Source organism: Rhynchophorus ferrugineus, unplaced genomic scaffold (genome assembly GCF_030347505.1).
Source record: "Rhynchophorus ferrugineus isolate W39M unplaced genomic scaffold, kcgeb_rfMv2 rfM5, whole genome shotgun sequence".
NCBI classification, from domain to species: domain Eukaryota; kingdom Metazoa; phylum Arthropoda; class Insecta; order Coleoptera; family Curculionidae; genus Rhynchophorus; species Rhynchophorus ferrugineus.
Window position 1 is genome coordinate 18,707,848 of NW_027472584.1, and position 26,092 is coordinate 18,733,939.

Here is a 26,092-nt window from a genome sequence, read left to right on the forward strand (position 1 = left end):
GTGAAGTTCTTCTGCGACATAGTTTTTTACATTTAATTTTTTATTGTAAAAAATTCTGTACATTATTAGATTTCATCACATTTTTCTGAAGTATTTGAATTCCACATTGGATGAAATGTGCACATATTTTGATGTTATCCAAGTGTCTTCATATATTGCTCGTCCAAGTTGTATGACATTCATTGTAACGTATTATAATGAGACGGGATAATGTTTGGTGAATATAGCTGATGGAACGGGACTTCCGTTTCCTTGTAGATTTTCTAGGATTTTGCAAGATAAGACGTTACTGCATCTTTCTACTGGTATAACAACTATTTCTCTTTAATGCACAATCAAAACACATCATTTGAAGTCGATGACAAGCTTTCATAGTGATTTTATTTATTTCAAGCTTCATTTTCGAACTTTAACAGTTGAAAATATAATTGTTTGTTCTAATTAGTCAGCTCTTAGTCTTATTTAAAACATTGTAGTATATATCAAAATATAAAATTTTCCTATTTTAAATAAAGTAGAAATCCAAAATTGCATCTTAATTGTAAATACTGACAGTGTCAAGTCCTTGTGCAGAATTATCCACAAAACATCCAGTCTGACGACACTGTATATATTTAAATTTGAATATTTAACAGCCATTATCCATATTAGAGTAATGAATTTATATAAAACGTATTAAATTCTATCTAAATAAGATTTAATGTGCTTATAAAACGTATAAAATATTCCATATTCAGAACAATGGGTGCGTATATATATATATATATATATATATATACTTTAAAAGGATTTTCTCAACAGGAAGGACGATTAAAATAATTCCACGGTATACTTACAATTTGAGGTCCGTTAATACTATTTTGTGGTTTAAAACATTTCCCTAATCTAACATGCATAATCGTAAATGTATTTGTACTTAAAAACACATCATTTGAAGCCCTTTTACTACTACACCAGACATAGAATTGTTTTAAAAAGGTATTTCTCGTATTAGTAAAAGCTGGTATTACTCTCTATGAAAAAGTAGTGTAATTTTTCTTGTCTGAGACTTCTGTATTATTTTTGTTTTAAAATTAATTTAAAAACACACATGGGCTGAAATGTCCCTGGGGTAACAAAGAAAACGCTTTTTGTTTTTTTTTTTGTTTTGCCACACAATCATTCCAAGGCCGCTCTAACATTTCAATACCTCTTTTGTAGAACCATTTATCTTTTGTCTCAAAATAGATATGTCACCAGTTGCTGTCCACTCAGATGACGATTGTTTTCGAATCCGGAGTAAAGTGATGGATCCATGTTCCATCCATGATATATGGACGCAAAAATTAAAAATTAAACATGACGAAACAGTGCTCAAAATCATCAACACGTTCTTGTTCTTGGTCAATAGTGAGCAAACGCGGCACCCACTTTGAACAGAGCGTTTTCACAGTCAAATCCTCGTGAAATATAAAATCAAGACGTTCTTTTGATATATTTACGATGTTAGATAACTCACGCAACTTCACTTTCTCTTTCGAAACAACAACTTTGATCTTTCAAGGATTTTGTAGAGTTTTTGATGTTTTCTAGTGTTACCATCTCATTTGTACATCCACTACGTTCTACATCATTGGTGTCTCTATAACCACATTTGAAATCAACGACCAACATTTTATTGTTGTTCTGATGGAGCGGAGACCTTAAAACACTTTTCAAACCATTGCTTCGCTTGAACACTATATTTTCCCATCAATAAGGAGTGTAAAATTAAAACACGAAATTGTTTTTATCCTATGTTTTGAAAATAACAAAAGTAGTGTCACTCTTAACACTATAACTTACAAACTTATTAATAGAATACCATGAAATTTTCACAGCTTTCTTTTGAAGATTGGTACTAACTGAAAAAGTAGTGAATGCAATAAAACTAGCACCATATATGTATTAGACCCAGGAATTTTCATTCCATGTGTTAATTAGGTACTTGGATGTCTTCTATTCAGTTGTATCTAGTGGTGAAAATGCAAAGTATCAATGTAGACAACTATTAAATAACCTTAAGCCCAAGCTGTTCGCATTTTGTCACTATATGTTTTTTCGATGTGAAACGTCGATCAAATGCATTCCCAGATATTTAACATTATCTACTTGCGGAAGTTTATAATTATTTATTTTTACTGATGGACGAAGTTCTTCTACAAAGAGTGAATATTACATGGGTAGATTTTCTCTCATTTGTTCTGATACGCCATATTTTCAACCACAATTCAACTTTGTTAAGATGAAGTTGGAGAAGTCCAACAGAAGTACCTTAAATGGTAGTGACTTTGAGACCAAATACTGTTTAATACAAAGCACAAAACAATTAGTAAACCAGTCTGAAAAATGCGTCATCGTAACCGAAGCATTAGGATTTGCTCTCCAATACACAGGCAGATAGTCCTTATTTTTATATTTCAAGGACCTTGGATTTAATGATTTGGCTTCACTATAAAGTCACCTGAGTCGTAACAACAAAACAAGAGAATTAATCGGTTCTTAGCTGTCTTAAATCTGAAAAAAGAAACCACGGATAAGCGAAACCGCGGTGGCGACACCGCGTATAACGACAGTTTACTGTAATAACTTTTTAATTATATTAAAATAATCTATAAAAAGCTCAGACATTTTTTAAGTAATATGGTGAATACATAAATTTAAAAAAAAAACGATACATGAAATAATATTTAAGAAAAACAAAAGTGCTTCCGTTTTAAGAATTTGTAGAGCTTCCCGTAAAACCAGCTATAGCTGAGACAAAATTGAAATTTGAGACTTCATAAAACTTCGTCGATTAAACTTGGATTATTCTTTAAAATTACATGTCCTAGTAATAAATGGTTCAATAGAAGAACAGTTTTTCATCGGAAGTATCTTCCTAGTTATTAAATCAACATTAAAATAGTTTTTAATGAAATTATATACTTAAAAAAAGTATTTAAACAACATTTCATTATTTAGGATTTTTTTTTCATGTTTTGGCTTTATTTCACTATATCTCTAAGATATAATTATATATTATCAATTGTTTATATACGAATTTCAATTACTTGGGGTTATATGGGCTTCCAAGGTTAAGAAAATTAGTTTTTTGAAATATTTTAAACAATAATATAAATATAAATTTTATAAAAAAATGCATTCAAAGATCCATATTATTAAAAAGTAAATATTTTTTATGTTAATGATTTTAATTTTTGGTGTACTTGCGTGTAAAAATATTAAAATTTTCGTCAGTTAGTTAATTTAAATTAATTTAAGCCATTATCAATTTCCTCCTAATTTAGACTATAGATTTTTTCGTCATCCCTACTCTCTCATAGTATTTGACTTCGCTTGACTTGAACTTTAGGAAAATATTCTAGATATAATATTATAATAAATGAAAATGGTAAATGTCCATTTATTTTTGAACCCTTTAATAATGCTTTGTTGTTTAATACGTGAAAAAAATATAAAAGAGAATTTAGCCGAATTTTCAGGAATATTTTTGCACAATATGCTTGGAGTATTTTAACCACGACGTCCTCTAAAGAATATGCAAATTAAATGAAAATATATTTTCCCTTCCGAGCTGGTTTCCCCGGTTCTGTCGATTTCTCTCTAAGTTGGATAATATTCTTTAATCGTATTATCAAATCCTAAGTCCAAACAAAGGCTGAATTTTATTATTAACGCTCCTCTAAATTTCACAACGGTTATCAAACAAAATCACGTAATTTCGCCAAAGCACACCGATACTGCACGTGCAAATACCCGAAAACAGGGCCCAACTCCACTAAAGCTTGTCACGTAACCAAGTACTCAATTGTCTCTAAAATCCAGTCTCCTTCATAACGTTAAATTATATGACAACTTGATATGCACACGCATAATTATAAAATATTCATTGTATATATATACAATATTAAAAAAAAAAATATATATATATATAGACAATGTTATATATATATATATATATATATATATATATATATATATATATCTAGATATTTAAAAAAATTACTAAAAATAGTCGCTGGGGGGCAGATCTGAAGAATACGGTGGATGGATGGATTTTTTCCAATTCGCAGACCAATTCCTGGATTTTTGCCATTGTTTTCACTGACTTGTGACACGTCGCATTGCCTTGGTGAAGCAGCCTTGGTGTCTTTTTCTTCAAATGCGGCCGTTTTTCGGCGATTTCGTCCTTCAAACGGTCCAATAAGGCTATGTAATAGTCGCTGTTGATGGTCCTTACTTTTTCAAGGTAGTCAATGAAAATTATTCCATGCGTATCCCAAAATACAGACGCCATAACCTTGCCAGCTGACTGTTGCGTTTTCCCACGCTTTGGAGCGGGTTCATCGTGTGCAGTCCACTCAGATGATTGTCGATTGGACTTCGGAGTGAAGTGATGGAGCCATGTTTCATCTATTGTCACGTATCGACGCACAATCTCGGGTTTATTACGCTTAATCATCTTCAAACACTGCTCCGAATCATCAACTCGTCGTCGTTTTCGGTCAAAAATGAGCTCGCGCGGCACCCACTTTGCACATTATGTACACGTTCATTTGATATATTTAGAGTGTCTGTTATTTCATTCAGTTTCAATTTACGGTAATTCAAAATAATTTTGTGGATTGTTTAAATGTTTTCGTCGGTAACAACCTTTTTGGGCGTTCACTGCGTTCCCGTCTTCGGTGCTCATTTCACCACGTCTAAACTAAACTAGCATCAAGCCAAGTTTTGCTTCAACTGTATTATTTTCCACCAAAAAGCAATATTTTATCAACACGCGAAATTTATTTTTTATCCATTTTTTTCACAATAACAAAAGTTGCTTCACTCAAGATGCTGTAATTCACAGACTAATGAGCTGTCAAATTTATACACGCATCTTTTGAGGGTTAGGGCTAACTAAAAAACATATGGATTTAATTCTAGTGTCCATCTATGTGTCAGGCCGAGGACTTTTCAATTGATCTGTTATATTTATAGGCCTAATAATAACCAACCAATCATAAGTATTATTACATTTCCCAGATTCAGTTAATTAAATCTGTCGGATAGCCATATATTCCTAACTAGCAAATTATCTGAAGTTGCCTGCTGTGAGGAAACAAAGAATGCACGACAAGCTCCGTATTATAAATGGCCCTGTTAAATGGTCAGAATTCTCCTTGCTGCAATTGATTTTCTTTTTCACTAAAGGTCAAGCTTCTCGCTCGAATCTTTATTATCCTGATCCACAAACACGAGCATTAGTTCGAATCTTTGCCATCGCATCAATTACTGTCAAGCAAATACACAACATACACGCTTAGCATAATTTCGTGATATATATTGTCTTTCTGTTTACGATGCTATTATATTATATAAATTATCTGTTTAAATTTACGCAATACATGACAAATTCTCGCACCTGACAGTAATGTCGTGAGATCGAATTTCTCTGTATTTGTATTTGTTAATAGGCAAGAATGTATGTGTATCTGACAGAATAATCAATTCAGCCACGCCAGTAACTAATCTGGGTAAAGCCTATGGGATATCTTTTGATATAATCCTCACGTTATCCAATTGTTCACCAGTTTTCACTGAATATTAATAGTACATCTAGTCATTAATTGAAATAAATTCAATAGTTAACTTAATTATAAATTCAAAAAACATTTTTTTAATTCATTTATTAGTTTTTATTATTCGACATAATTCCCTTCAAGGCTGATACTCTGATGATAGCGACCCTCCAACTTTTCGATACCATTTTTGTAGTACGATTTGTCCTTTGCTTCAAAATAGGCGATAATAGGTTTCGTCGATTACCTCTTCATTTGACGAAAATTTCTTCCCAGCGAGCATTCTTTTGAGATCTGCAAACAGGAAATAGCCGCTGGGGACCAGATCTGGAAGATACGATGGATGAGGAAGCAATTCGAAGACCAATTCATGGATTTTTGACATGGTGCATTGTCTTGATGTAGCAGCACTTTTTTTTCTTCAAATGCGGCCGTTTTCGGCGATTTCGTCCTTCAAACGCTATGCTTCCTATACGCTACGCTTCCATAACGCTATGTAATAGTCGCTGTTGATGGTCCTTCCTTCTTCAAGGTAGTCAATGAAACTTATTCCATGCGCATCCCAAAATACAGGCGCCATAACCTTGCCAGCCGACTGTTGCATTTTCCCACGCTTTGGAGCGGGTTCATCGTGTGCAGTCTACTCGGATGACTGTCGTTTGGACTTTGGAGTGAAATGATAAAGCCATGTTTCATCCATTGTCACATATCGGTGCAAGAAATCGGGTTTATTAGGCTTCCCTTCAAACACTGCTCCGAATCATCAACTCGTTGTTGTTGGTCAAAAATGAGCTCGCACGATACCCAGTTTGCATAGAGCTTTCTGATACCCAAATATTCGTGAATGATATGATGTACATGTTCAGTTGATATCTTTAGAGTGTTTGCTATTTCATTCAGTTTTTATTTACGGTCATGTAACAACCTCTTTTGGGCGTCCACTGCGTTCACCGTCTTCGGTGCTCATTTCACCACGTCTAAACTTAGCATATATCAATCCTTGATGGTTGATTTTCCTGGGGCAATGTCCGAAAACTCGGCATCAAGCCAAATTTTTGAGGGGGTCAGACAAATTTTTTATATTTTAAAGAATCCTTTTTACCAACGATTTGGGGACAGGATCTACTGTTTAGCGTTGACTCCGAAACACGCTCTTCGGCATTAGGCCTACTGACTGATGAGTGACCAACTTAGAAATCATCCCAGAAGGTATTCACAAATATTAAACAATCACAAACAAAAATTTAGGACCATGCCCCATCAGGATTCAAAGCCGCGACTATCGCAACAGTAGTATATGCACCGTCCTATCCCTTTTACAACTGCGTCAACTAAACCGGCGGGAGGTTAAATATTAACAAAAATCGTCTTGCGTAATAAATGAATGGTACCCAGAAAAATAGTAAAAGGATATCTATAAAAGCGGCCCGTACATCATTGATCTTTTTTAAATTACACTAATAAATTCGATTTAAAAAACGTGAAAATAAATCAACACTTTTACCCCAAACTATTACCATTATAACAGTGCGCATAATAATAGTATTACCGTATTTCCTGATTCGAAATATCGCCGAGCTCAATAATAATAAATCGAATGTCTTATTGGCCTTTTTGATGATGAATCACCAAGTGTTTATAGCGGTATTGTCGAATTTTAGCGTAAAAAAGATCGTAAAAATGCTTTACCCTATTTTTATTGATCGATTCCATATATTCCTGACAGTTGTGATTTACGTGTGACATACATATATATATAAGTTAGTAGAAAGTTAGTAATACAATAAATAATACACAATGAATGTTAATTTTTAAAGCTATAAAGAAATAAATATAAATTTTACTTATTCTCGCCAAATTCCTCTTACAATTCGACATAAATAAGAATATTTTCATTAATATCTGTCAACTATTAATCAAATGAGAGAAAAAGTCTGAAAATAGTGAAAAAATTAGTTGCAATAAGTACTATTTTTAGGCCGATATATCAATATTTCTATTTTTTCTCAAAAATATAGATATAATTTTGTAAAATATAGATATTCATAGTTTCATAGTTTCATAGTTTCATAATACTAATATAAATAAATAATATATAATGTATGAATAATAATAAATAATAAATAATATGGTATAACTGAATAATACAAAAGAATTCATTGTTAAAACATACTGTCTATGGCAGTACTTTAAATACAATCAAATAATTGATTTTCTGTGAGAACAGACCATATACCATTCATTGGTGCTAGTAGAAGTTGATGGTCAAATACATTAACACCAGAAAAATACGGCATATATAGCTGGTATACTCATTTAACTGTTTTGAAACATATATTGACCAGGTTTGGGCTATGTTGTTTGAGGCATTTTACTGAAAATAACTTTGTAATGTCTTGATTCTACTCAAAATCCCTTCGTTCTTTCATCGTTGAAGAAATAGATCACAAAACTCATATCAGAGCTTCAATGAATATGAATTCGTAAGGTAACCAATCTCCTTCTTTGTTCACCAATTCCAATACTTTTCCGCGTTTATCTACTATTGATAACTCAAAATATATTCATGACCAAACATAATAGCTAACAAAGCAAGATATATCTGGTAGTTTACCGAAGGATCTTGCTACATGTTCAACTTGATACCTAACCTCCGCGAGTTTAAGCCTGTTCTAAACCAAAATCCTGGATCTAGTAATGATTTGAGTAATATATAATGTACAAACAAACAAAATAAATCATAATAACAGTTTGATTATAGGTATTTTACATATTTTTCAGTTAAAAAATGCAGCTGCGAATGTTTTGAGGGAGACTTGGTTAATATATAAACATACAAGGCTAGTGAAAAGAGTCAATCCAGGAAGAGTAAGGACCCATCAAAGGAAATTTCTGCTTGCCATCTACGCGTAAGCATTCTAAAATTGACTATAGAATTATTTTAGAACTGAAAACTTTTTATATTCATCAGACTAAGGAAAGTTAAAATGGATCAACGAAAACTGATGGATAACGCCAATACCATAACTGATATGGCGAAGGTACGTAATCAAGTGCAACAAAAAGATCTAAGTCAGTATACATCTGTTAATTCTAAATGTTCCCTTATTTTATCAAACAATTTCATCACGATAAAACATCTTATTTAAGCCTTAAGTATCTGCGATAACCCGATTTATGATATTTCTGGATCTGATCTGTATTATAACTCACTTTTTTAAACGCGAAAAACAACATCTAACCCCCAGTTTATTTCCAAACCGGTCATCCGGACATAAAATTTCAAAAACATTGATTAATCGATTTAACACTCATAAAATAACGTTTTTATAAACCTTAATTTATTAGTGGTTCCCTTTTTTAGACGCAAAACACCGTATATGAAATCGTATCTGACATGAGCACCAGACAAGATGCATTTGAAGACCGTCTAACGAAAGTAGAAGGAAAATTAACCGATCTCCAGGAACAACTTGATCTACTTCCTGATTTAATAGCTTCAAGAATACAAACTCAGGTAAAACATAAATAAAATTAAAATAAAAAACGGCATATATATATATTCAAATATTTTACTCATTAATAATATATCATAAATAGGCTTAATGTATTTTTTAATAAATACCACTATGTTAACATTCATATGGAAGAATCACTGATTGATATTTAATTAATTTTATCTATAACTTTAGCAAGAAAAAATAGAACAGAGGCGAAATTTCCTACATCCTGAATCGGCAGCAGGATTACAGCAGTCGAGGAGTGTCCCACCAGCTTGTCCCTGGCCCGGCCCTGCTGCCATGCCAAACGTCAGCAGACCGGCGACGACAACAACGCAAAGCTAGGGATAAGCCAATTATTGTAGTATTTGTTAAGGACTATCTTATAAAAAGGACGAGGTTTTAATTTAAAAAATGGGTAATTTCAGTTCAGAATCGCACAGAAAAGTTATTAGTTCTTTTCTACGCGACAACAGAATCGTTCACTTAAATATTACATTAGAACTACTCCTAATTGTAATAGACATGAACCCAATGTTTTAAGGATACATTAAACATGATCGTGGTCCGGTAGAATGGCTATACTGCACCAGCGCGCGTGTCCCCAGTGTTAGAAATATTTGAATATTCTCAGTATTGCTTGGGACGTTATAAGTAGGGCTGCATCTTATCTATAACCAAACTTCTGATATCGGCATAGTGTTAGTTTTCGAGGCGTAAAATATACTCCGTATTAGTTATTAAAATAAAGGGTAATGTTCCTAAATTTTATATTAAGCCATATATACCAAACATATGTATATATAGTAAAAATGACCTTAAAGAAAACAGTAAGTACATGAAGTCTGATTTTCTCTTCTTTGATATTTTGGCAGATTACTTTTCCTTATCAACAAATCATACAGCTATAGCAAGTACGATCCTTTTCTAAATAGCTATCTTTTCAGGATTAATGGTATGCAATATTTTCCTACACTTCTGCAATGCCAATAAACTCGACGAGTAGCTCTTCTTGACTTATCGTACCCTATCGTATCGATGTTTTTATGGAAAATACTACCTTGATGATAACTCCTTATACAGTGGTATATAAACTTCTTGACTTCTTCTTTCTGAGAAATTCTTTAAACATTTTTTTTCTTTATCGTCCTGTGGCTTTCAACTTCCAAAGCCTTACAAATTCTTAAAATATAGATTAGATTAACATCTATATTATGGATCCGACAAAGATGCTACCAAAATTCAGTATGTATGTATACTAAAATCATTATATTAGAGACACCGAGAAGGCAGATTTTGATATACGCTTTAGTTGTGCAGCGAGCTAATGGTGAAATCTTTCTTTCTCTTGCTACTAAGTATGTCATCTTACAAACTTGACATATTATTTTACTTTCACTGCAAAATTTAAGTCATTTAATTAGTTTATCCTATTTGTAACAACAGAAACTACACCTACCTTTAACTCTCCATATTTGTAATCCTCTTAAAACGCTGAAATGTTAAACTAAAAGGCCTTCTTTTGATGTAAAAAGGAACATTACAATATAACTTTAAAAATGCCATATAAAACGCTTTAATAATTAAACAAGTAAATGACCAACGTTTAATCAAAGCAATACGGTACATCGCCATTTCTTTCGAGAAACGCTTGGCTTGCAATACCATGCAGTGTTACCAAATCTAAGGGCAAGACTATATATTGTACTAAATACTAAAAAAACGTAACTACTCTTTTTTTTAAACAAAATATAAAAGTTAGTGTCAGAAAGTCTTGTTAAATATATTATTTTTCTAAAATAAAATACATCCGTAAAGCAAATAGCCTAACTGTAAATTTGGCAACATCGACTTTTAGCATTTCGGCTTGTGGTGAGTAGATTGCGCCGGCCAATATACGAATATTTCCTAAAATAGCCGAATCTCCGGACCACGATGATTTTTAATGTATACTAACTTTTTACCAACGAAATATTTGTGACATATTAAGGGTTGGTAATGTTAGTTGTTCAGCAGAATTTTCTGAAGTAGGATTTAGGTAAACTGTTCTACAAATGCGCAAATATAGGTAGAACGTAGAGTACGTTTTAATATTTTTTAGATTAGCTGTCCTTAATAAAAAAGTCCTAGTAGATACTATAATAAGTTTACGTAGCCAAATTAACAATGGTTTTTTGAAAATAAAAACGTCTACAAAAAGGCTAGTAAAATATTTAACAAAATTTATGTAGTGTTTAGTAAAGTTATTTATTAAATATTAGATATAGCTTTATTATTTTCAGGTAATATTACTGTATAAGGAAACTTTATATCGCGACAAATTAAAAATAGTACTAGTCATTTAGTAGACGTTAAATTTCCAAATGGAAATTAACAAATTTGTATAGTTGAAAGAACATCTGAACCACACACGCACTCTGTAAAAATGTATGAATAGATAAGATAATTTCATTTGAATATTTCCCAAGAGACTATATATATCTTTTATCCAGTTTTTACATTTTTAAAACATATGGAAGTTAAAAATTTTAGAGCCTTACACCTAAATAAGTACAGTATTAAATGAGTAATTGTAAAATAGTATTTAAATTCAAGACTTAACATCATTCTAGTTAGATGAATAGGTATTAAAAACTACTATAATCATGTTTTAAAAATACTAAGCCAAAAAACTACTATATCCTCCAACTAACATCTATGAAAGTGCCATAAAAATTTAATATTAATTTTTTTCTAAAATGTTTCCCCATTGTGCAAATAAGCTTTGTTTAAATTTATAGGATATGTTGATTCAATATTGTGAAAATGAATTGAGTGCCATAGTGAAATAATGCCAAAAAGCATAAGTTTTACGCTTATATTTTTTATAACTAAAAGTTTCTCAACATTTTACTATATTATATAAGAAGGTATGGATCTTTGTAGGTAAAAACAAATATGATTATAGTATTTTTTATTTTTAAAGTTTCTTAGATTGTGACTAAATCTGTCTGTTCACCAGAAGAAAAACATAATCCTCACTAGAAGGCAAATCGACAAAATTATTTGCAGTCTCCTAGTCACGTCTTCAAGCGCACCCCCTATGTATAAAACCATTATTGAAAAATGACCTAACTAATAAATATGTTCACTATGCATAGATCATTTAAATCACATACTAGAAATTAACACAACAAGCACTATATGACTCAATGTTTAAAAAAATACTTCTACATTAGCCAGATAATCTTCGTTATACATCATACATTCATTTTGTTAATAGAGTAAAGAAAATTTGTACAAATTAGGTGTTCGATTGAATTCGAATGGCTATTTTTATATAAAATATAATCACGCAAATCATCCTGTAAAGTAGAATAAATAATTCCTAACTAAATAAACATATATCTATATTAATTATATCTGCGTGGATATGTTTTATATACAAAATATATCGGTGCTGATTTGAACGCTTAAGTATAACTGTTCTGCGTCAAGAGATGTATAAAATATACATGAACCCATATATAGGCAGAAAGCAGGGTGTAAAAATAATGTGTAAAAATATTTTGATAATATTATGCAACAAATAACTTTAGTGTTAACAAATATAAAATAAGCTTCACAGCTACCTAACTACTGACGGTATAAGGGGAAACCAAAACAAAAGATTTTAGCGTTCACATTATTTTTGCTTCAATAAGTTTAAATTGATTATTAGCAAGTATTTACTTTATAAGGTACGGGAAATTCATTACAAGATGACTTGAAACAAGATGTGTAAGTGCAAGAAGGAGAACCATATGTTATTATCTACTATTGCTAAAATCTTAGGTCATCCCAATCTACCCTATCCTTAACTGACGAGAATATAACGTTATTTCAAACAGTACCCTAGATATGGTACAAAACGTTGTGTTGGTATCAGTCATAGTATTAAAAATAGTCATAATATAGGCATCTACGTTAAAAAATACTTCCACAAATAACATGTAAAAATTTTTGTAAACCTGTTCGACAAACTGTAAAAAAATTAAGGGACCGCCAATTTTCATAACGCCTGGTAGGAGCTTATCCAGTGTTTTATTCAAATTTCAAACTTGAAACAAGCTTAAGTTTAATTTATCTAACCTGTTATTTATTTGTAGTTGTTAAAAACCGTGTAAATATCTACCCATCAGCCTTCGAAACTGTTTTGTTCTTGGGAGAGAATGAAAAAATAATCTTATTCATCAATTAGCCAATTCATAACTAAGCTTAAAGAGGGTTGTTTTTCATTCTATCAAAAGAAGTACAAACACTTAACATCTTAAGGAACTATTTAAATATATATTAATATCAGACTAATCTAGATAAAATAAAATAACTGGATAAGAGTATTTGTGAAAATAGTAGTAGGGTGGGTGATACAATAGATTGTTTTAATCATTTTCACATCAATCCCCATTTAAATCATAAACGATTCCAGAGTAGGCGGTTGAATTAGAAACTGTTTTGACTTTTTTTTTGTATAGAATTGTTGAGCGTTAAACCACCCTGCTATAGAAGAGTAACGTGTATAATCGGTGGATATATACTGGTGTGATATAGTGTATGGTGCACCTTAAAGCATTATATATTTCAGAGGTCCAAATTGTTAGAGTTTTCTGCAATTTCACAAGTTTTATAAGCATATATTATATAATTTAATAAATATACCTTATTATACAAGACGTAAAATATGATATCTGCATAGATTAGCCTGTTTTCAAATCCTTAGCGTTGTTATATATTTTGACGAAAAAAAATATGCAGTTTCATGTTATCCCATTCAACGAATAAACTATTAGTTTCATAGAATAGTGCAGTTTTATTTTTCGACATATCTTTCCCTAATATTTTTTATTGTCCATTGCTGATGATTCACTGATAAATCAATATCTTTAATCTTAGGACAAGTTAGATGTATATACCAAATAACTGATACAGTTTTTTCTTAAATTCTGATGTAGTTTCTTGTCTAACGTGATATTTCCAATTTAACCTACCATTGAGATGGATATCTCGAGGTATTTAGCTGACTGTGCTTGAAGAATTGAGCATCCCTTAAGTGTTACAATTAGATTTTTGTGACATGTATTAACATGGGCAGATTTAGAGGTATTAAGCTGTATTTTCCACTCCCTAGTCCACTTGTAAATCTTGTTGACTGTCACTTATGCTTTTTCTATAACTCTGGGAAAAGATATATCTTTTGATATAATGATTGCATCGGTGGTAGATGTTATAAATACAGTTTCTTTTTTTTTTCTGGCATATGAGCAGCGTAGATGATATACAAATTGTTCCGAAGGCACTAAATTGTGGAACACCAGCCAAAATAGTTTTAAATAATGAGAATATGTCTTCATGTGAATTGAGTTCATAATATTCATGAATTTCAAAGAAATTCTGTTTATATTCTTTAATCTTTTGGTTCCTCTGACCATTAATTATATTAAACATTCCTTTGTCTGCAGTATTTTCAGTTCTATATGACACTCTTCTAAACTTTTTTCTTTCTTTTATCTAATTCGTAATTTCAAGGGGCTCATTTACTTTATATTCTGGTTTCTGCCTTATTGGAACTCCCTAATATATTGATAATATACAATGTTAACACAATAAATAAATTTAGAAAAGAAGGAATGTAGCATTGCTATAAAAAGAAGTTCGCTGGGTCAATCCTTTAAATATGAATGTTTCTTTAGTGTTATGCATAGAACCTCCAATTCACATGACTTAGCTGCGTCAGATTTTTGTTCTGTCCCTAAATTCAAAGATCCAAGAATATTTGGAAAAATGAATAACCCATCTACTATTAGTATGTTATATTTTACCAACAAATATAGTGAATTGCTATAATTATTATAAACTATTTTAAATAAGACACATAATTTTAATATTAAATTTTATTATATAAGCTCATAAGATTTTAGAAGTAATAGTAACAATTATATTTTATTTTTAACCCACAATAGTTTAATATATTATTTTAAATATATATATATATATATATATATATACGGCGTTAGAAGATTAGTGTTCATATATGCTGCTAAATAGTTTCATCAAAATATTATCACGGAGTAGTAGGCGCAGATGGTAATATGTGAGTAGCCTAAATCATACTATCATCAATGTGGAATAGATACTTAGAGAAAAAACGAGCAAACATTTCACAAACATCTGTCTTTGAAATAGAGATTTGTGGTGGTATCCACAGCACCTTAATATCTATGAATAATTATAATATAATGTAATACTAGTTAAATAATACATAATTAATAATGCGTTCATATAAGAAATTGGTGTATATAAGTAACAGAAGCATCATTCTAATTAAGAGTCTCAACGAAAATGTGTCTAAAAACATCTAGTTTAAAACTTCATATTATATAGATAAATCAATAAAAATGATTGATATATCAAATGGTGCAGTACATTGTTTAGTAATCACTTGAATAACAACTATAAAACGTGCTGTACAATACATAAATAGAATAAAATCTAAAATTACATTAGAAATAGTCTAGTTAAATAAAACAAGCTTATCATAACAAAACACGTAATACTAACAAAGGCTGTTGCTGTATTATTAAGAGAAGCTCGATATTTTTCCAACATCTTAGCAGCCGTATCACCTTCAGGATCTAAACATTTAAAATCACAACATCTTTCTCTCATTATAAATTTCTTGCAAAACTACAACAAACCGTATAAATATTTGACACTAAACATTTAATTAATCAAAACATACATACGGAGGATCACAATAAATATTCCGACACCATTTAGCTACATTATGGTAACATACACACAACGAACACACAGAGGGTCCAGGAACATAAAGGTTACCATGCTCAATTATGTGACCTTGAAAATCTGTGCAATTTTCTTCTAACGATACTAAAATTATAATAAATACCATACATACTATATTTATCTTTTACAAAACTCACAAGTGTCTTGAACCAAGAATAAAACTACGTAAAACAATTGGTACACCATATTATCCCGAGAGTTTCACCCAACTATTACGTCCAAAACACTGTCCGACAAAAACCACAACGTGGATTATTTATACATTAGGTATAATAATGCAGTAAGCCAGTGCCTTACAATCGATATTTTTATACTGCAGATGAGGCTAAGCAGTTAAGAACTACAGAAATTTAAAGAAACCGTAGTGTTCAAAATTGCAGCTATATAGTAAGTGGATTAAATAAAAATACCTTTAACTAAATGTGTAGAAATTTATTTTCAATTCTCTTGTATAAAGCCATTTACAATTATTCAAATCGATAAAATGTGTAAAAAGTAAAATAAATGTCTCTATATATGCGAAAATATTAACATTTTCCAATCATCAGCTAGTTCGGTTGGTGGTGGTTTTCTGAACTCCAAATCTAAAAAATAATGAATAGTTTATGACAATTTAAAGTAAATAACTTTAACAAAACGATACCGAAAAGAAAACAACGATTTATTTATAGTCAACGACCAAAGGCAATTTAGTATATTAAGTCACGCAATATGAAAAGCAAAAACTATATAATTCACAATCCTTTCAGAATAACTAATTAGTTTAAACGATATATTTTTACCCAGGTCATGTGATATAATTAAATAATTACTGAACTTTTATTTTTTTCTAAGTTCGTTGCTGTTGAAACATTTTAATTACTGTTATATATTATTAATTAGTATATATTATTATTATTAGTAAATATTTTCATAGAAAATATATTATCCACATGAATTATATTTTATTAAAACCAGGTTTTTTAAATATTGCTTAAGAATTACCTACCTAATTCAGATCGGTTTTGTATAATGCCTAAAATACCCGGTTCAGAAGATTCAGAAGCGTTCAAAAACGTTTCATTCCAAATTTTTGGAATGTGTGTTTTTACTTTTTCCTGTACATTTAATAATCGTTCATGTAATACTTTACATTCATTGAAACTTTGATCATCAGTTAATGTAGAACATACTTCCTTCACATCTTGTCCAGAATTAAGTACATCCAAAGATAATATATAAAGTTGTCTAATAAGAGCTATATCTTCATAAATACCACCCTCTCGTAGATCTGTTTTCTTCTTCTCCTGTTTTCGGCGTGCTTTCAAAGAGGCACTTGATCTGAAAATAACGCTTAAAACATTCTTATATTATATTTCTTAACGTTGTTTACCCGCCGGAACTACTAGACCTCAATGAAGTATCTCGAGAGATTATGCTTCCGTATTCACTATATAAATCATCATTTGTCGTTGTAGTTTCACCCTCTAAATGTCTATATTTAAACTTATTAATTTTCTTTTCTCTTAAGGAATATAACCTGGATGAATATTCAATAAATTTAGTTTCATTTTCGGTTATTTTGTCAAGTAAATCAGCTCTATATTGAATTATTGCGGGAATTACTAAGTTTTCTACAATATAATCACAATGTGATGGAATAAATCGAAATATAACAAAACTCACCTTCAAGATCATTATAACTGTATTTTCTAGCCATATGCAAAGCTTGCTGAAATTTATGGTCGAATGTAAGAAGTTCAATAGCTTTTTGTTTTTCATCGCAATAATGTTCATAAAGTACAACTGCTTCTTCCAGTCTATTTTGCTGTTTTAAATTTTCAGCAATACTCAATAAAACGGTTTTTCGAAAGTCGTGTGGTGATTTCAGTTTCTCAAACAAACTCAAGACACGTTGCCAATTCAAGGCGCGTTGAAAATGTGTAACAGCTTCTTGTAATAAACCGGCTCTTTCCAAAACCAATCCAGCTTCGTTATGGCGAGATCTCAACGATAAAAACGTGGCAAATAATTCAGATATCAACTTAAAATTAATATGTTTTGGCGAAATTGATTCGTAAGCTACATGTTGAGTTATATGTTTTGTAATAAAGTTAGATATAAAGTCTTTATCGTATTTGGAACATCTTATGAGATATTTTGTAGCAGAAGCAAAATTGTTTCCTAATTCGCACATTTTGAATCTAAGTTCTAACGGTTCAAGATCTTTTATCTTCTCTAGTTCAGGTTCGAAAATTCGTGGATCTTCAGAACAACTATTATAAACAAAATTCATAAATTCTATGTTATATAGTGTATATGCTTCATTGATAATTTCGCTACAATGATGATGTAATAGTATTTGATTTATAGCAGATTTACATATATCAATATTTCCAAGTTGGAAAGCTTGACATACAGAATGTAAGGCTGCCTTCAAAGTAAAATGCCTTAATTGAAGCATAACAATACTAACCAAATTTAAAATTGGATTTAGTGATACTACCTTATTGAGAATTTTTGAAAATACCTCTTTCTTATTCATTTCAGATCTTGAACAATTATTTTCCAGACATTGTGAGTATAAAGTAGTTAGACAATTTTCTATTGAAAATTCAGATATAATTTGATTTAATATGGACACTGTACTAGCAGCTTCGATAAATTCATCAATATGATTACAAAATCTTTCAGGATCCAAATCTATAAGCAAATTCCAATTTAATCTCTGTCTTCTAATTTCTTTTACAGCATCATTCCATTTGCCCTCTTTAAGCAATTGTTCAATTATATCTATAGCAATTAAGCGACAAGTTATAGTTTCCAAATTACCCCGAGGCAGAATTAACACAATTTCTGATTTACTTGTTAAACTAACAATTTTTGAACCTTGTTCAACTTCTCTGGAATAAAAATAATTTAAATCCCAATTTGACATATTAAGATTTCTTGAACTTAACCGAATACAATAAAGTTTACTAGCTGCATGAGTAAATAATAAATATTTATCAAAAACTATCATTGATAAAACTTTATGACAAAGAATATTGTTTCCTAATAAAAGATTCCTGTTTTGATCTAAATAAAACTTATACATTTTCTGATCAATTATAACTTCTGAAGAACTTATTATTAGGGATTTTTCCCCACTTGAATAATTATTGAGTGTCTCAGATATTATATCCTGTGAGCATTCTTCTAATTCATTATTTTCTAGAGTATATTTTTTTAAACTTTGATCAGCCAAAACAAATATATAAAGATTTAATTTCTGATCATATAAAACTTTATTTACAACTTCATTAAATTCTAAATTAAATGATGACATTGGAGGAGGAATAACTTCCTTTGATAATAAAGTAAATTGAGCTATGCTGCCATCAATTATAACAACAACACCTGTTTGTAATGATCCATTGAAAACTAATTTTAAAAAATACTGTTCTATGCCTTTTGCTGTTAAAATATTTAAAGTGCACATATTTTTATCATAAGAATTTATCCAATAATAACTTAATAACTGGTTGGCTTTTGAATATTTTAATTGTTGTTTTAAATACCAGTGACCATTTGAATACAAATATATACTAAGGGAACCACTATTATCAATGTCTTCACTATAAATTGCCAATATAGGTAAATCAGGATGGTACTGCAAACTTTGTATTTTACCCTAAGAATCATTTATAAATATGTATTAGTACAACCTATAACTTTTGACTTACCTTTATATGCTTAACCACAAACTCTGATTTTACTAAGCAATTTTTTTCAAATATAACAATTTTGTATTTTTCATTGTGTTCAGCAGCACATGCAATAAAGTTTCCATGGCCTTTGAATGATGCTGGTGGTAATAAATTTGTATATACCTCAGATTGATACAGAGGACTCAAGTTACTGTTAAATACTTTAAGGTATCTTCTCCCATCTCTCCAGAAATTTAGAACAAATTGTTCTCCATTGCCTCTCCAAGAAATTATAGGGGCACTATTTTCTTGTAGATATTCTGAAAATTAAAACAGATATATAGCCAAAACAAGAATTAAATGAAAATGAGATAATAAAAACAGACATACCTGTAATCTTTTCCACAGTTTTCTTGCTACCTTTAAACTGGGTATTGTGAGAACCCCAACCAACATAAACAGAATTTGGTACACTATCACTTATATGTACTGGCTTTAATGGTACAAAGTTATATTGTTGTTGTTCTGCATTGATCACTTGAAAGTGTAAACCATATATAGTTTCTTCTTCATTTACAATTAAAAGGCAAGTTTCATTGGGGTTCCAAGATATAGATTTTATTTTATCAGTTGGTGAATCTAGTGCAACACCTTTTCCTAACTTTGGATCAACAATTATAATGGTACTTTCTGTAGCAATAAACACATAATGCCAAAAATTAAGATACTTTAAATCAATAACAGCATCTTTTATTAAATGTGCAATATCAATAACATTTAAATCTTGTAATCCTTCTGCTACACACAATTGATGTTTAGCTGTAATAAAACAAAACACATGATCACCAAGGCACGCTTTCAAATTATTTTTAAAAATATTCTTATCTTTATGTTCAACATAGTTTAAACATAATTCGATATTTTCCATTTTTATGAATTTTGATACAAAACATCAATGTGGTTCTTAATTTGTCTTAGGTTAAAATTTTTGTTATCAAAAATGACATTTCTATAAATTATATAAACAGTTATCTGTAATATTATATATTAATATATTTATAGGCAAATAATGGATTTATATATATTTCCTTCCTAATTAATATTTTATATGATTATTAATTGTATTTGTAAATGCTTATATATAATAGTAATTAAATCCTAAAGATGGCACTAAGAGCAAGTCAATGATAAAAGTGTGGTTAAAGTTGAGGTTAGAAATTTAAATTCACGAAGATGTTTCGGACTTCATTAAGATCTCTTAGAATTTTAAATAATATTATTAAACAAGAACCTCACATTTTCCTACAAGATAATTGCTACCATAGTGTAGTACAATTTCCACAACATTTCTATTGTAGATATTTTTCAAATGGTATTAATATAACTTAGGGAATTACATTAGATGATGAAGTTATGTTTGTATTTTAGAATCAAAATATAAGACTCCACTAGGAACTTTGTTAAGTAGCGCTAAACAACAAACAGAGACAGTATCTGATAAAAATGAGGAAGAGGAAGCTAGGAAACAGAGAGAACACTCATGGCGTACAATGAAACTTACATTAATCTTTTTTGGTGTAAGTTTTTCATGTTTGGGCACTTATCTTGTTGTAACTTTAGGAGCACCTAATAAAGATGAAGATGGAATTCCTATCCGAGATGAGTTTTCTGATAAATCTTTGATTAAAGCATATTTAATGCGGACTTTCAGAGAATTGGAATATTACAGGAAGGTATATGTTATAGTTATTACAATATTAGGGAATATTTAAGTTGAAGCCATATTTCAGCTTATAAAAGAGCCTTCAAGAGAGAAATTGTTACCAGATCCATTGCCATATCCATATATTCAGCCAAAATATACATTGGTATTGGAATTAACTGATGTTTTAGTTCATCCTGATTGGACTTACAATACAGGATGGCGTTTTAAAAAAAGGCCTTGTAGGTAGATATTGATTAATAATATAAATTATTAATATATATATATGTTTTTTAGTATTAGACTATTTTCTTGAAACACTTAAAGACCAATATGAAATAGTCATATACACTGCTGAACAGGGAATGACTGTGTTTCCCTTAATAGAAGCAATTGATCCTAAAAACATTATTGCATACAAGCTAGTCAGAGATGCAACTCATTTTACAGGTGGTCATCATGTAAAAAGTTTAAATAATTTAAACAGAGACCTATCCAAAGTTATCTGCATTGACTGGAATTCAAATAATGTGAAATTTAATCCAGAAAACTTATTTTGTTTAAAGAGGTGGACAGGCCATGATGGTGATACTTCTTTATTGGATTTAGCTAGTTTTTTGAAAAGTACACAATGTATTTTATATAGGAATTGATTTAATATGTCTCATTTTAGCTATTGCTGATAATGATATTGAAGATGTCAGGGAAGTTCTAAAAGTTTACAGCAAATATGATGATCCAATAGAAGCATTTAGAGAGAAACAAAAAAGGCTTATAGATGAGCTAGAAGCTCAAGCTGCTGCTAAAAAAGAGCAAGAAAAAAGTAAAGTTTCGAGGTGGACTCCTAGTTTTTTAAAGAAATCATTCTGAATTAATTAATATCACCTAAAATACTTTAAACATGCTTATGTAAAGATGATTTTGCTATTTGTATCATGGCATGATTATAGTATTTTTCAAATTATTTGCATACGTAATACTACATTTGATACTATAAAATCTCTCAAATTTCATTATGTACAGAGATCAAGTAAAGGCATTTAATATATTTGTAATTTTATTATGCCTCTGTATGTGTCTAATAAAGTATCTAATTGTTTTTATATAAACTATATAAAATGTATATTTTGTTTTAACACACACATATTTTTTGTTAATTAATTTCATAGTTCTTTAACAGTCAAATATTTTAATTTCCTTCCTTAGTTTAATATATATGGATTGTGTTATATATACATAACAATTGATTGTTAATAGCAGTAATAATATTTAAGGAGAGTAAAATAAAACAATTTAGTCTCAAACAAAAAATATTTATGATTTATAAATATAAACTATAGTCCAATAACCAAGACAATACTTTTCGATAATTTAGGTAAACGGTTATATTTAAAATATACAAACACCACAAAGTTGGCTATCTCTGACAATACCTTACATACATATAGGAACCGTTCAATACTAATCACAAGTGTATCAGAGTATGCTTGTGTCCATTTCTGCCTTAAAAACTATAATCACAATCTCTGTCAGAAACAACATTTGTTTGCCTAAGTGGTAATTTTAGCAAAACTTCCATTTACATATATAAAAATAGATAATTTATCTATACAGGTAGCTAAATCAATAATTTTCCTCATCATTTCCAATTCCTAGATAATAAAATAAATGTCGATTTTTCTTAAAAACATTAATGTTATTAGGCCAATGTTTTGTTAACATTTGCTAGACCTACCACAATAGGATTCTTTGTTAACTAATCAACTATGTGTTACAAAGAATTAAGTGGAGGAGGTAGTAATGTATAGGTGACATTCTTCCCTATAATATTAAAGGGGAAAATATATGCCAAATTTATTCTTAATCAAACATAATTTTCATATTATTACTAAAAATCATATACACTGGAATACAAACGTCTATAATCATCTCTCGCAGTCATATATTCAAAATACCATTTGGCTTTTCTGCCTTTTCTAATTTGATTTATCATATATATATGAGAATCTACTCCTATCTTCCTAAAGTTTGATCGAGACAACCTATATAAATTAAAATACCATGACCCATCAAGACTATTATTACCATTACGCATTACAACAAAATCCTCACTTGCCAAATCAGTAATATTTATAATTACAATATCATTTTCGGCAGGATTATATTTCACATACCATTCAGCTGCATTTTTATTATGTTTACCATATTTCAATGAGATTTTCGAAAAAATTTGTTTAAATTCATCTTTTAACTCAGTTTCATCATATATATCGTCCTGGTTAGGTTTTATTTTCACTTTGAAATTATTCTTCAACTTTTTTTTTAATTGATTAACTTTCCGATTTAATTTTTCGTTTTTCCATTTTTGCTTTACTCGAGTTTTGTTAATTTTATTCGAATCAGAATTATTTACTTTTAAATGTACTCTCTTTGTTTTCTTGTTCTCTGTGTTTTTTGCAGAATTTTTATTTTGCCTCTTCATTTTTATATTTTCCTTTTTTAAATTGTCAGTGTAAGCTCTTCTTTCCCATTTTTTAAAAACCTCATTCTCTTTTTCTTTAATTTTCTTCTCCAAAATCCATTCGTGTATTTCTAAATATAGTTTAATACTCTTAACGATATCCTTTTTCTTCTTTTTTAGGTGTTTAATAACACATCTTTCTATGAAACCATCTGCAGTGGCTTTTGTTTTTTGCTTTCGCATACAGGATGTTACAATATCCTTGTCAGCGGCTGGTATATTATCCAGAATTGGGCTACTGGGATAATGATCAATATCAGTTTGGTCAACATAAAATTTTAGGAGAATAGAAGTGCATAAAACTATAAATATTACAAACATTCCATTTCTAGACAAATTACATTGGACAGAAACATTTCTAGGTTCCTGTTGAATAAGTGCCTTAGATTCTGGACCATTGATGATACTTTCAGTATCAATATCTGATATTTCTAAAATGGGTTCTTGTGAACAATCAAGAAAAAAAGGTTTTTCCTTGACGTTTAATTGTAGCTTTGATTTATCACCTACAAATGTCCACTGCTTAATAGAATTTTCAGAGTTTGGAGAGATGCTGTCATCCTATAAATTTATGATTCATATATCAATATTATTATAAATACATTAATTATATCAATGATATTCCTTAACTTACTTTTATTTGATCATTTTCATCTTGTATTTCATCTACAATTTTGTTTATAGCAACTTCCTCTTCTTTTGTCATTAGCAGTTCAGTAACATTATGCTGCCTGTTTTCATTATTACATTTTATGGTGTCTTCTTCTGAAAAACTGTCACCTGGAAAGTCACTGAGAATGCTGATACTGCTATCAGACTCATGATCTGATTCCTGGATGGTGGTGTTACTTGCTGCCAGTTTATTTTTCTTGTCCTCAAAACAATCTTTTTTTTCAACTAATATCCAATTGGATGGGTCATTATCATCATCCATGGTATTACTAAAAATAATAGAAATATATATATATATATATATATATATATATATATATATATATATATATATATATATATATATATATACAGAAAACAAAACATCCAAAAATAAATATGCAATGTCATGAGTTACAGTAATTAAAAAAAACATTAATTTGCGTATTTGTAATACGATTTTTAAAATTGTATATAACAAGATTTTACTTTTTGGCTGCTAAATTATGCCGTCATAATTACGAAAAAAAATTTAAGCAATAAGTATTTAAATTTCAAATGTTAGATGTTTAAATTAAAATCAAATGTTGTTAGATTATTACTTTGAAATTAAATAAAATGTTTATCAATTTATAACAATCACTTAAGCTAATAATTAGATACTTACGTATTGTATTGACTGTTTTGATACCAAATATACGTATAACACACCCATTAACACGCCACAACAAAATAAAGTAATATAAAAATGCAAACAGTAGAATGTTTTGACAGTGCTTTAGGTATTCGACTGTTTCTTTCTGACTTACGTCATAGTTGAGATACAAAAGATTCTAGTGAAAGTAAAATTTAAGATAAATGAAAATATGCCAAGGTATTTTTTATTGTAAAGACTAATAGTTATAATTAAATTTATTTGTATAGATATTTTAAGTTGTATTTCCTTTTAATATGTTTTTAAATATAGTATTATTAATTCTAATCATATCACATTAGTTTTCTGTAAAATATTGTTTAGTATATCACATCACAGATGGCGCCACAGATACAATCTGTTATTACAAGGGAGCGCTAGATGGCAGCTGTCGGATATATTAGTTAATATTTTATTTCATATTTATACTAATGCAACTTACTATTTATAATTGATCGGTCTATATTATAACAACGTAAATTTGCTTTAATCAATAAAAAGTTCGAAAATACAACAAGCTCTTTTTACTAGTTGCATAAACACAAAATAAAAAATATTTTTAATTTCATGGATAACGAATACCCAAGATTTGGTGAAGGTGATTGTAAATCGATCTTCTCACGGGATGAAAGTTGTGATATGAAAGTAAATCTTTGATGAATTAACTAAGATAAGACAGAAAAAAAGCTATGTATTATATTAGAAACACTGGTAACTATGGTTTCATCTCAAGTAATTAATCAAACGTGCATGTTTAGAGACGTACTGTTCTTTTTGTTAATATGTTTTATTTATGGGTGGTTTAAGCACCCCGTATGAATCGGTAAGACCGAGGCATCTTTTATTTTTTACAGGAAACTTCAATTAAAAGCAGCAATACAGAAAACGCGGAATGAAACAAAGGACAATCAGCTAGCGGCAGCGACTTCAGGCTCCATTTACCAGAGGC

General features: G+C 29.8%; 5 protein-coding genes across 10 annotated transcripts in view; 2 read left to right on the forward strand and 3 right to left on the reverse strand.

Annotated features, from left to right (window-relative positions):
• SK (small conductance calcium-activated potassium channel) overlaps nt 1–13,903 on the forward strand; it is a 237,333-nt gene extending 223,430 nt beyond the window's left edge. For all 4 annotated transcript variants that reach the window (XM_076405133.1, XM_076405132.1, XM_076405134.1 and 1 more), the window contains 5 exons: nt 8,367–8,494; nt 8,557–8,626; nt 8,950–9,102; nt 9,278–10,508; nt 10,600–13,903. In XM_076405133.1, coding sequence (XP_076261248.1) covers nt 8,367–8,494; nt 8,557–8,626; nt 8,950–9,102; nt 9,278–9,430 — 504 coding nt within the window. In that variant the 3' untranslated portion in view covers nt 9,431–10,508; nt 10,600–13,903. The remainder of the gene's footprint in view (nt 1–8,366; nt 8,495–8,556; nt 8,627–8,949; nt 9,103–9,277; nt 10,509–10,599) is intronic.
• A 1,562-nt stretch (nt 13,904–15,465) lies between these two features.
• LOC143197055 (integral membrane protein DGCR2/IDD) lies at nt 15,466–16,227 on the reverse strand. 2 transcript variants are annotated; one of them, XM_076405138.1, is made up of 3 exons: nt 16,045–16,223; nt 15,843–15,991; nt 15,466–15,787 (listed from the first exon to the last, which is right to left on the reverse strand). In XM_076405138.1, the coding sequence occupies exons 1-3, from the start codon at nt 16,091–16,093 to the stop codon at nt 15,599–15,601; spliced, it is 387 nt and encodes a 128-aa protein (XP_076261253.1). In that variant the 5' UTR covers nt 16,094–16,223; the 3' UTR covers nt 15,466–15,598. The 2 variants fall into 2 exon arrangements, with proteins under 2 accessions (XP_076261253.1, XP_076261254.1); XM_076405139.1 differs by having other exon boundaries at nt 15,646–15,787; nt 15,847–15,991; nt 16,045–16,227.
• A 97-nt stretch (nt 16,228–16,324) lies between these two features.
• Nucleotides 16,325–20,597, reverse strand: Elp1 (Elongator complex protein 1). Of its 2 annotated transcripts, none has more exons than XM_076405130.1 (6): nt 19,966–20,597; nt 19,612–19,895; nt 17,573–19,559; nt 17,280–17,520; nt 16,896–17,227; nt 16,325–16,491 (listed from the first exon to the last, which is right to left on the reverse strand). In XM_076405130.1, exons 1-6 carry the CDS (start codon nt 20,501–20,503, stop codon nt 16,418–16,420), a joined length of 3,456 nt encoding a protein of 1,151 aa, XP_076261245.1. In that variant the 5' UTR covers nt 20,504–20,597; the 3' UTR covers nt 16,325–16,417. The 2 variants fall into 2 exon arrangements, with proteins under 2 accessions (XP_076261245.1, XP_076261246.1); XM_076405131.1 differs by having other exon boundaries at nt 17,080–17,227; nt 19,966–20,567.
• Nucleotides 20,598–20,763: 166 nt separating this feature from the next.
• Nucleotides 20,764–22,636, forward strand: LOC143197053 (mitochondrial import inner membrane translocase subunit TIM50-C). The gene is made up of 5 exons (XM_076405137.1): nt 20,764–20,947; nt 21,004–21,308; nt 21,366–21,519; nt 21,575–21,901; nt 21,951–22,636. Exons 1-5 carry the CDS (start codon nt 20,809–20,811, stop codon nt 22,145–22,147), a joined length of 1,122 nt encoding a protein of 373 aa, XP_076261252.1. The 5' UTR covers nt 20,764–20,808; the 3' UTR covers nt 22,148–22,636.
• LOC143197052 (uncharacterized) lies at nt 22,570–25,252 on the reverse strand. The gene is made up of 3 exons (XM_076405136.1): nt 25,117–25,252; nt 24,433–24,739; nt 22,570–24,359 (listed from the first exon to the last, which is right to left on the reverse strand). Exons 2-3 carry the CDS (start codon nt 24,730–24,732, stop codon nt 23,166–23,168), a joined length of 1,494 nt encoding a protein of 497 aa, XP_076261251.1. The 5' UTR covers nt 24,733–24,739; nt 25,117–25,252; the 3' UTR covers nt 22,570–23,165.
• Between the last annotated feature and the right edge of the window lie 840 nt (nt 25,253–26,092).